This window comes from Otolemur garnettii, unplaced genomic scaffold (genome assembly GCF_000181295.1).
Source record: "Otolemur garnettii isolate 467f Iridium unplaced genomic scaffold, OtoGar3 scaffold00007, whole genome shotgun sequence".
Lineage (NCBI taxonomy): Eukaryota > Metazoa > Chordata > Mammalia > Primates > Galagidae > Otolemur > Otolemur garnettii.
The window spans coordinates 40,871,346-40,883,332 of record NW_003852402.1 but is presented as its reverse complement, the minus strand read 5'-3'; the positions used below and the strand labels follow the sequence as shown (position 1 = coordinate 40,883,332).

The window sequence follows — 11,987 nt, the reverse complement described above, 5'->3', positions numbered from 1 at the left end:
ATCCTCCTGCTTCAGCCTCCCAAGTAGTTGGGACTACTGTTGCCCACCACAACACCCAACTTGTTTTACTATTTTTAGTAGAAATGGGGTCTTGCTCTTGCTCAGGCTGGCCTTGAACTCCTGAGCTCCAGCAGAGTAGGAGCTCCCAGAGTGCTGGGATGATGTGAGCCACTGCGCCCAGCTCCTCTTTAGTGTTTTTCTTGACTAGATGTTCCCTGCATGGCTGAAACCCTTTGGTAACTGATTTCCAGAGTCTGGAAAATGTTCATTCAGGTAATTTTTGCCCCTTTCTTCTTTGCTTTTGTGCAGGGACAAAGAGCCCACTGATGAAAAGCATTTCATTCTTGAATGCTACATATACTCAAAGATCAAAGTACACTTGTGCCAACTGGGTTTATAAACAATTTACTCTGCTCTACGTTCAGTTTAAGGAATGCTAATGGTGAAAGTTTACAGCTGTGCTTTACTAGTGACGTAAATTACCAAAAATTAAAAGCTTTTTTTCTTTTAGTCATTTCCTTTGTAATATAATGGGTAGCAGGATACTATTAAGTTGTTAATAATTACAGAACTGGATATTTAGACATTAAGCAACTTTGTATTTTTTACTAACATTTCTGAAACTAAGCATCATAAACACATACAGTAGAAACTCCGTAGTTGACCATCTCCCTACCTTGACCACCTCAATTAAGTTGACCTAATTTTAATAGACTAGATGTGCCCCATGTGTACGTTTCGGAGCAGTTGCTCTAGTTCTATATGTTGACTGCCTCCATGTGTTGACCAGTTTGTTAACCATCCCATCCCTTGGCTCGTCAACTTACAGAGGTTCTATTGTATTAGATTTTATGGGACTTTAATGAGTGGTTCTTTTTGTTTGACTGTGTTTTGATTTTGTTTCTTGAAAGCTTAGCTGGTTTTTCCTCCAGTATTTTATTTTTACTTACTTGGACAAGTACTTCATGTTCTTCATACCACCAATTCTGCACAGCTCTCCATCTCTCTCTTTCTCTCTCTCTCTCTCTTTGGAGACAGGATCTTTGCTCTGTTACTCTCAGTAGAGTGCAGTGGCATCATCACAGGTCACTGCAACTTCAGACTCCTAGGCTCAAGGGATTCTTTTGGCTCAGTTTCCCAAGAAGTGGGTACTACTGGCATCTGCCCCTGAGCCCAGCTATTTTTTTCTTTTTTTGTAGGGAGGCGGGTCTTGGTCTTGCTAAGGATGATCTTGAACTCCTGGCTTCAAGCAGTCTTCCTGCCTCAGCCTCCCAGAGCTATACCGCCAGCCCATCACCCCTTTTTTCTTTTCCTCAGAGCCCAATGTCTTCATTTGAGACCTTCCTCCTTTCAATATCTCCTTTCTCTCCTTTGTCATTAATGTCACTACCCCCACCACAATGTATCATTTCTCATCAGAAAATAAATATATTCCTGTACTAACATCTTAAGGGAAAAAACCCAGCCAGTCTTGTTTATTCCTTACATACCATTCAAACTATCATATTGTTGAAAAGTATTTATGTATACTGCCAGGAATTTCTGTTTTTAAGTCATTTACTTAAGTTTGAAGCATAACTGTCACATCATGCAGGTGCTAGCATTTTGCTGTAGGTGCTCCAGGTTGCTTGCTAGTGTGTTCTTACCTTTACCCCCCAGAGAAACCTCTCTGGAAGTCTCTGTGACTCACTCTCATTCACATACATTTCTGTAAACAAAATATGCCACTATAATGTATGCTTACAATTTATATAAATTGTATTCTATACACATCCTTTTGCAGATTGCTTTCTCTCTCTCTTTTTTTTTTTTTTTTTTTTGAGACAGAGTCTCACTATGTCGCCATTGGTAGAGTGCTGTGGTATCACAGCTCACAGCAACCTCTAACACTTGGGCTTAAGCGATTCTCTTACTTCATCCTCCCAAGTAGCTGGGACTACAGGTGCTTGCCACAATGCCTGGCTGTTCTTTGTTTCAGTTGTCATTGTTGTCTGACTGGCCTGGGCTGGGATTGAACCCTCAACCCTCGGTGTATGTGGCAGGTGCTACAACCCCTGTGCCACAGGTGCTGAGCCGGTGCTTCTTTAAGAATTCCTTCCCTACCCAAGATCATAAAGATAATCATATGGAAGGACAGGGAGGTGGCATTTTTGGAGTGCTTAGACTGTTTTATTACTTGACTGGTGATTATGTGGATTATTTATTTTATCATTGTTGAAGATTCTACATGTTTTTAATACTTCAGTGTATGTGCCATAGCTTAAAATAATGTCCTAAAATGGAAGCATCTGTATTTCTTCTGTGAGTTTCAAGATTTTATCGTTTTACGTTTGTGTGCTTATTTGTAATCTTAATTTAGGAATTTTCTTGTATGCCAGACTTGTATGCCAAACTAGAAACGCTTCTAGTTTCATTTCTTCGCCGTAGATAACCAGTCATATCCCAGCCACCATTTACTGTGTCGTTCATTCTTTCTCTGTGAACTTACTATATGTCTCTTTTATGCTTGAAGCTGCCACATATGTGTTCCATTTCTGCATATTCTTTTCTGTTCCATTTATTGAGTCTTGTCTGGCATCTAAAAGTAGAAAAAGAGAGAAATGAAGGGGAGAAATAAAGGTGGCTGTTGGCCCTTTAAGTTACTCGATAGCCACCACCCTCTTTGTACCTTTGTCATCAGAAGCAGCCGTGGGCAATCAGAGCAATCAGATGGGGATAGTTGGGAGGTAAGGTTCTTTTTTGCCCACTCTGGTTCTGGCAGGCTGCGTACTGGTTACTCCAGGAACACATGCCTGCCTGGGGGCTGGGGTTGGAGGTTTGGTAGTTGACACTGTGCTCAGAGGTGAAATTAACTGCAGTTTACCATCTAAGCCTTTAGTGGCTGGTGCAGGCCTTCAGTAGACTTGAGAGTTGCAGAACAATTACATCACAGATTCGCCAGTGCGACTGCCTTTTGGTTGCTGCCAGTGCAGTCTGTGTCTGTGGTGAAACAGATTCATGTGTGTGTTTTCTCCTGTGTTCCAGAAATACTTCAACATTCACTTTTACCTGTGGGAAAAAACATAACCAGTGATTCTTTGGTTACACAGATTTTCATGATCACTTACCGTCTTATCCAAAGTATGAGGTAGTTACTGCTCTTTAAGGTGGTATGACCAGTTCACCTAACTGGACATGTGTAAACAAATTTTTGAAAGAGAACAAATAATGGAAGGTACCATTGTCTTGAGAATTACGAAACTTATGCTCTTCCTTTACTTTGATGACCTTGTATATATGTGTTTGTATATACACACTTCCAAAATAGAGCCAGCAAGGCTGTATTAAATGTTAGTAAAGCTAATTTCTCTAATTTCTCTATTAGATAACTTATACATATAAGTGGATGCTTTTTTTTTTAGAACAGAATCTCACTCCTCTGGGTAGAGTGCTGTGGTGAGCTCACAGCAACCTCAAACTCTTGGGCTCAAGTGAACCTCCTGCCTCAGCCTCCTGAGTACTGGGAGTATAGATGTCTACCACAATGCCCGGCTTGTTTTTCTATTTTTAGTAGAGACAGGTTCTTACTCTTGCTCTTGCTCAGACTGGTCTCGAACTCATGAGCTCAGATGATCTACTCATCTCAGCCTTCTAGAGTGCTGGGATTAGAGGCATGAGCCACTGTGCTTTAAATATTCTTTTATTACAAGTATCCTCTTATCTAACCTCACCATGTGGCGTGTCTTCCCTATTCTGATTAAGAAATTATTTTTAAAGCTCATTTAAAGCTCATTTCCCTTTATTCCTTTGTGTCATATATTTCCAAGGACCTGATATTTTGGTTAGGATAAAGTTGATGGTGGTTGTGACTTGATGATGGAATCTTGATGGTTTATTGTACTAGTCTCTGTTTGTTTATGCTTGCAAATTTCCATAGTTAGAAAGTTAAAAGAAGTCCTTGATTCCACACAGTAATGGCGGAAGGAAGGGTCAGACCAGATTCCTTGCTTAGGCCTGTCTCTTTTATCAGATACAAATATCTTTTCTAGAATTCTCCCAGGAGATGTATGTCTCATCAGCTAGAACTGACTCATAAGACTCTTCCCCACCCCCTCACACCCTTAACTTCAGGAATATCGAAGCTAAATTTGCAAATAAGAGAATCCTGAGGCTTGGATTACCTTCTGAGACTTCTATTGTTACAAATGAGAAATTTTAGAACTGTAAAATGGATTAGTAAAAGCTTCTGGAATGTTGGTATTTAAAAGTAATATTTTATGTTGAGAAGTATGTTTTAATTTCCATTTACTATAATGAAGCATTGTTTTGTTCTGAAAATGTTATGTTCAGCTGAAAATGTTCAATGATAGTAGTTAACAGTTCCATATATTTTTTCTTTTCAAGATATGGAGTATATGAACGCTGCCGAGAGTTGGTGGAAGCGGGATATGATGTTCGGCAACCAGACAAAGAAAACGTGACCCTCCTTCATTGGGCTGCCATCAATAACAGAATAGATTTAGTCAAGTATGTGTTTCCACATTTTTAATCAGTTAGTAGTTTAGTGGTTGGTTTTATTATTATAAAAATATTGGAAAGAATTGTTATTAAAACTAATAATTTCTATAATTGGTGGCTCTTAAAATGTAGATCCTGTGTATCTTTTTCCTGAAAACATTGCTTTTGATAATTTACTGTACTAACTGCTTTTTCATGTATGTTTCCTTTATTCTTCTTAAAATAACCCTATGTGACATATAACAATTACTACCATCCTTCTATGGAGGAAACTTAAGCTGAAAGAGGTTTATGTGTGCTACCCAGTGACACACAGCTAAGAAAGGTCGGAGGCAGGGCTTAAATGCAGTCTGACTGGGTGTCGAGATTCTAAATATGGATTCTATGGGGAAAAAAAGCAAAAGGAAAGAGAAGAGTTGAAATGATAATAGGTAATTACCACACCAGCATAAGTGGTAAATACTTTACATGCTAGCCTAAAATGATTTTGTCCTTTATCATTAATCTGTTTGTTTAGTGTCAATAACAGTTTGTTAATCAGGAGTCAGGATGATAAGAAATCTTTCTTCGTAAGGCGCTCTTTCATGTGAGCGTGAGTGTATGCTCGTCCGAGATCTTAGTAAGTTATTTAGTAGTTTCTGACATTTTGGACATTTACAGTGAGCAGCTTGCAGGTGTAGGCGTGTGCAACAGAGTCCAGAAGCAGACGGTGTATTAGTGCCAGCCACAGATTAGCCCATGGAGGCCTCAGCACGATGAAGCCGGTAACAGCTAAAGCATTGAGTTATGTGGATCACTTTCTCACAGGAAGTGTACTTCCACTCTCTTGTTTCTTCTTTTTCTTTATATATTCTTAACCTTGTCTCTGCCTTCAGTGTGGGTTTCCTGATACTTAATTGTGTTTTTGGCAGAAAAAGTTTTTATTTCATCTTTGTGAAGGAGATTTTCACATGGCATTGAAATAAATCTAGGTTTGCTGTTTTTCTTTGTTTCATTTTTGCTTTACCTGACTGCCTTTAAGATTTTTCTGTTTCTGCAGTTTTACAATGATAGATCTAGGTGTGGATTTACTTGTATTTATCCTGAATGAGATTGCAAGGAATTCTTGATTCTATGGATTGATGTTTTCATTGGTTCTGGAAAAATCGCAACCATTATTTCCTTCAGATATTGCTTCTGTCCCCTTCTCTTTTGCTCTGCTTCTGGAACACCAGTTAAATGTCAGACCTTTTCATTGTATATGCGCTAGGTCTCATACCCTTGTCTCTGTTTCATTTGGGAATTTCTTCTGCTATCTTCTAGTTCATTTACTTTTTGTGTATGTATAATATGTTATTAAATTCATTCAGTTTGTTTTTAATTTAAAAAAATTATTTTCAGCTTTAGAATACCTTTTTTCAAATCTGTTACTTAAATTGTTAGTTGCTGAAAATTTCAATCTTGTCTAAATGTAGTGAATAGTTATTTTATAATCTGTGCCTGAGAATGTGGCATCTGAAGTCTCTTCCAGTCCATTTATGTTATTCCTTCATGTGCCTGATTGTCTTTTAATATGTATTAGACATTGTATCTGAAAAACATTTGTTGAGTAATTTAAGACCTAAGTTGCAAAGATTTCCATTTGTTTTTTCCAGGCCCAATTTAATTTAATTTCTAGGCTTTCGGTTTTTCGGATCACGCAGGTGATGGAAGACCGTGCTAGAGCCAAGTTTACTTTGGTTCTTACTTAGGCTGACGGTGCAGCCTTGGGGGTCCCAGCCCTTATTTTACTTTTGTCTGCTGAGCTTTCTTCCTGGCCAACTCTCCTGCACCAGCACATTGTCTGTACGGCATATTGTATCTTGAGCATTTTTCTAATTTCTTTAAGTTTTAAGCATCTCCTGAATCTTGGTCAGGTAAATGTTCTGAAGGCTTTGCTTTTTATAAAATAGTTTTTGTATTTTATTGAGCTTTTTAGTTTTCTTTAATAGAAGGGTTGGTCCAAATTCCTTATTTTTTTAGTTAATATTATTTTAATCAAAATAATAAACAATTTGAAAAATTAAGAAATGCTTAAAGGCTTACAATGGGAATTATTAATTGTTCCTTATCCCTTGGTCCTGTACCTCAGAACTATTTTCAGTACTCAGCTGTTTCCTTTACTATTTATACTTATATATTTATATTGCTACTTTTCTTTACACAAATGATAGCAGATACTTCTTTTTCATTTCATTTATGTATCTTCAAGATTTTTCATATCAGTACAAATAGAGCTAAGTCATTTTCTAAAAATATCCATATAATATTTAGTTATATGGAGGTACCTGAATTTATTGAATGGTTTCCTTACTGATGGACATTAGATTGATTCTGGTGTTTTTGCTATTACAGTGCTGTAATTAATATTGTTCATATATCATTTTGCATATATGTTCATTAATATCTGCCGAATTCTTAGGAATAAGAAAGGTATTATAATAAATACTGCCAAGTTTGACGCTGTTGTGTCTTGATTTATCAGTTTTGAACATTTATTTGTCTTTATATTTTCGGATAACTAGAAGTCCTAGCCTGCCTCACCACTAACACTTTTTCTTCCATCCACTAGTATAGTTTCAGTTGAATCACTTTACCATACTGAAATTATTTGTATGTTAATATAAATGCACTAAGCCCAAAAGAGTTCTGTAATTTATCTGTTCTTTTCTGTAGAACTTTTGATTTTGTCTGAAGTAACAATTACTTTTTAAAAGTTGTTCAATTTTCTACATATTGTCACTAATTCTTCTCATATTCTTAGAACTATAACACCCCTCTGTATGCAAAGGGATCAGATAATTTATCAGTTCTTTTTTGTTGGAGGAAGGGAATGAAATGCTTCCTGGATTTCTGTGCGTCTTGTGTTTGCTCTTAAGGGCTGCCTTGTCCCCAGGACCTTCAGTCTCTCCTTTGTCCCGGGTGGTCTCTGTTTCCTTAGGTTGCAGGTTTTTGTCTTTTTGGGTTTGCTCTCTGCTTTTGTTGAGTACACTCAGGTTTCTGAGACACTATTTTCGAGAGAAAAGTTTTGAAGTTAATATCTCTTCTGCTCTTACACCTTATTGGTTTTTGAACATAGAATTTGAGATTAAAAATAGTTTCCTCAGAATTCTGAAGCATTTATGTATTACTTTCTGCTTCAGGTGTTGAGATGTGTGTTCTCATTCTGTTGGTCAAAAAACTTATATTTGTTTTGTTTTAAAAAAAATAATTTGAAGTGAAAAACATAAAACAGCTTGAAACTGTCTGCCTTAAAAATATCTGTAAACCACTTATAGCCCAGTGAGAATAAGCCAGCAAGTTACAGAGAGGGTTAAAATCACAGTGTCCTGTGTACAGTGCATCTTCAGATGGGTGAACTTAATTCTTTACAGTACAGAGTTTAGCAACTTACTGTGGTAAAATGGTAATGGAGAAATGTTTCTCTTAACAGTGACATTGTATCAGGATGTACTAAAAGAACTACTATAAACAAAGAAGTTGGTTCACTTTTGTGATGATAAATGATAAAATACAAAGGATGTATAATTTGGGGAGAACATCTTCATGCTAGCTGGGATTAAGCCTATATTCTTAGTGTTTTCAAGTGGTAATCTTTCAATTATTTCTCTGTTTTTACCCTAACATAATAAGTAGAAGTGATTCACTCAGGCCCCTGTCCTCAGTAGTTTCCTATTACCTTAAGATTCTTTGTCAACAACAGTTAATAATACTTATGTCTGTTTTCAGCTTGATTCTAATGCAAGGCTTTATTAAAGAACATGAGGCTTAATTTGAAAATATGAAGGCTATACTTTTCTTTCTTATCTTTTTTTTTAGGACAGAGTTTTATTTTGTTGCCCTCTGTAGAGTGCTTTGACATCCTAGCTCACAGCAACTTCAAACTCTTGGGCTCAAGCGATTGTCTTGCCTCAGCTTCCTGAGTAGTTGGGACTGCAAGCACCTGCCACAATGCCTGGCTGTTGTTTTTAGAGATGAGGTCTCACTCTAGCTCAGGCTGATCTTAAACCTGTGAGCTCAGGCACTCCACCCTCCTTGGTCTCCCAGAGTGCTAGGATTATAGGCATGAGCCTCCATGCCCAGCCTGAACCTATAATTTTTCGAGAACACATATGTGTTGCTGCTGTTTCTTCTTAACATTTAATATCTTTTTTTTAATTCCTAACTTTGTAAAAGTTTACATTACTGTGGATTGATTGATTGTGTGTGTGTGTGTGTGTAAATAAATCCAGTTCATGGGCATTCAGTGGCCACTTTTAATTGGAAAACTTGCCTTTTTATAGTAGTTCTGGGAAGCATATTTTTATACTGTGCCCACAGTAGTGCCTTGTCTTCATTTTCTGTGTTTTTTCTTTCAGGAACTCTTTTTTTTTTTCTTTCTTTCAGGAACTCTTAACTTGTCAGATAGTGGAACCAGTGAGAGAGATTATCTCATTTTCTTAGCTTTTCTCTAACTATCTTTTATACCCCAATATAGCCATTGTATATTGTCTTTTATTTCATGGAGGATATTATAATTTTGAATTTTTTAAATTTATATTTTATTTTCTTTGAGTCAAAGTCTCACTTTATTGCTGTCAGTAGAGTGCTGTGGAGTCACAGCTCACAGCAATCTCAAACTCCTAGGCTCAACTGATTCTCTTGCCTCAGCTTCCTGAGTAGCTGGGACTACAGGCACCAGTCACAACACCAGCTGGTTTTTCTATTTTTAGTAGAGACATGTCTCTCTCTTGCTCAGGCTGGTCTTGAACTCCTGAGTTCAAGCAATCTGCCTATCTTGGCCTTCGAAAGTGCTGGGCTTATAGGTGTGAGCCATCTTCCCTAGCCAATTTTGGATTTTTTTTTTTTTAAGGCAGACTCATGGGCTCAAGTGATTCTCCTCCCTCAGCATCCCAAGTAGCTGGGAATACAGGCACCTACCACAACGCCCGCTATTTTTAGACATGAGGCCTTGCTCTTGCTCAGGCTGGTCTTGAACTCATGAACTGAAGGCGATCCACCCACCTTGGCCTCCCAGAGTGCTGCCTGGCCCTGGACTTTTTTTAAAAAGTTTTTTTTTCTACATTTAGTCTGTTTATTTTGGTCTTCTTCTATATTTCTGTCTTTCCTCAATTGCCTGCTTGTATTTAACCATTTGTGTTTAGGACAGAAATATAGCAAAGTCGATTGGAAGTTACGGGACTTAAAGAGTTTTACAACAGAAACTTCTCAGGTATCAACTTCTGGAGGTTTTTCTCTGGGGCTGTTCAGTTTCTCTTAAAAAGAATCCTCTAATCTTTCTGTGGGGAGGAGCTCAGTGTCTGTCTGCCAGCTAACCTGAGTAAAGGAGTTCCTGTTCACCTTGTACCCTCTTCTTAAATTACATTTTGGTCAAGACTGAATGGTTAAGTGTTAAAATCCATGTGGGACTGAGACTGAAGTCAGAGATCACCATCACGCAGTGAAGTTTAGGGAGATGAAAATGAAGAAGAGTTTGGGTTACATACAACCGTTATCCTGTCAAGAACTTGAGCAGTCACATTTTAAGATTTAATGAATGCTACAGAATGTTCTTTTAGTATTATCAGCTGCTTGATCGCTTTCATGTCACTAAAATGCCTATTTGTGATGCTAATTAATACTTACTTTCAGCAGAAATGTATGTTAGAAAACACAATTATTCAGCAACATATTTGTACTGACTTTCAACTAGTGTTTTTGTTGATAGCCCAGCCACTTACTACTTTCTTTGGAGGTAACAGATGCCTTGAATTCCTTAGCCTTTCTAGGGTTTTGTAACATACTCTGGCTGTCTTTTCATCAGTATCCTCTCCAGAAATGTTTGGGTTTTAGCTGTTTGGTTTTTATCTATCAAATACTTATGGATAAGTTTTGTTCCATGATAACCCCTTCTCAAAACCTAGCATCATTAGTACCTGCTAGAAGATTCTTTGATAAACCTTCTTATAGTGTTGTATGGAGGCTTGAGTTTATAAATAAGAGTTCTGTGATCTCAGTAGTGTGTTATTTGAGCTCGGATCTTATAGCTACAAAAAAACATGTTATGAAAATTGAGTATTTCTCTTTCTGACCTTTACAATGAAAGGTAATAGAACTTATTCTTTTTTCAGAGCTCAGGAAAAAAATGTTTCTATAACTTTATGGGGAAAAATGAACTTGAGAAGTAGTTTGAAAATCACTCATTGATATCATCTTAGTAATAATTTAAATTTTGCTGTAAGTTAAAATAACTCAGAAACAGTTGACTATAGAGAAGGGAATGAAACTGGTTTATAGAAATCCCAGTTGAGATTTTTTAAGAAATATTATTTCTTGTCAAACTTGTTCTTAGAGCTGCTTGTCTTTGGGTTCTAACCTAACTATTCTCAAAAAAAATTTTCAACATTATTTATAATGTCTACCAGATACCTAAAGAACCAATCCAGGAATAGTAAAATGTTTGTTGTCTTATTAGTATGATATTCTGGAAATATTTTAGTAAGTTGCTTTGAGCAATTTTGCATGATAGAATTGGAGTTGGGCCCTTCATTGCATAACTCTTTAAGAACCAATTTAACAAATGTTGTATTTTGCCATGTATAATATGTACTTTTTGGCCCAAATTTTCTAGGGAAAAACAAGGATGTGCATTATACATGGATAGTACTATTTCCATATTTACATAAATGTTTTAAATTCTTTTATTTCTGCTGATATGTTAAAAGTGTAACTGTAGAAAGCAATAATATCAGTATGCAAAATAATACCCGGAGTATAGTAAACAGTTTTTGGGTTTTTTTGTTTGTTTTTTGAGACAGAGTCTTGCTTTGTCACCCTTGGTAGAGTGCCATAGCATCATAGCTTCAATTTTTAGACATGAGGCCTTGCTCTTGCTCAGGCTGGTCTTGAACTCATGAACTGAAGGCGATCCACCCACCTTGGCCTCCCAGAGTGCTGCCTGGCCCTGGACTTTTTTTAAAAAGTTTTTTTTTCTACATTTAGTCTGTTTATTTTGGTCTTCTTCTATATTTCTGTCTTTCCTCAATTGCCTGCTTGTATTTAACCATTTGTGTTTAGGACAGAAATATAGCAAAGTCGATTGGAAGTTACGGGACTTAAAGAGTTTTACAACAGAAACTTCTCAGGTATCAACTTCTGGAGGTTTTTCTCTGGGGCTGTTCAGTTTCTCTTAAAAAGAATCCTCTAATCTTTCTGTGGGGAGGAGCTCAGTGTCTGTCTGCCAGCTAACCTGAGTAAAGGAGTTCCTGTTCACCTTGTACCCTCTTCTTAAATTACATTTTGGTCAAGACTGAATGGTTAAGTGTTAAAATCCATGTGGGACTGAGACTGAAGTCAGAGATCACCATCACGCAGTGAAGTTTAGGGAGATGAAAATGAAGAAGAGTTTGGGTTACATACAACCGTTATCCTGTCAAGAACTTGAGCAGTCACATTTTAAGATTTAATGAATGCTACAGAATGTTCTTTTAGTA

General features: G+C 37.1%; 1 protein-coding gene across 2 annotated transcripts in view; it reads left to right on the top strand.

Moving 5' to 3' along the window:
• The window catches only part of ZDHHC17 (zinc finger DHHC-type containing 17), an 84,272-nt gene that overhangs the window by 28,493 nt on the left and 43,792 nt on the right, over nucleotides 1–11,987 (top strand). For both annotated transcript variants that reach the window (XM_003783399.3, XM_023509287.1), the window contains exon 3: nucleotides 4,384–4,506. In XM_003783399.3, coding sequence (XP_003783447.1) covers nucleotides 4,384–4,506 — 123 coding nt within the window. The remainder of the gene's footprint in view (nucleotides 1–4,383; nucleotides 4,507–11,987) is intronic.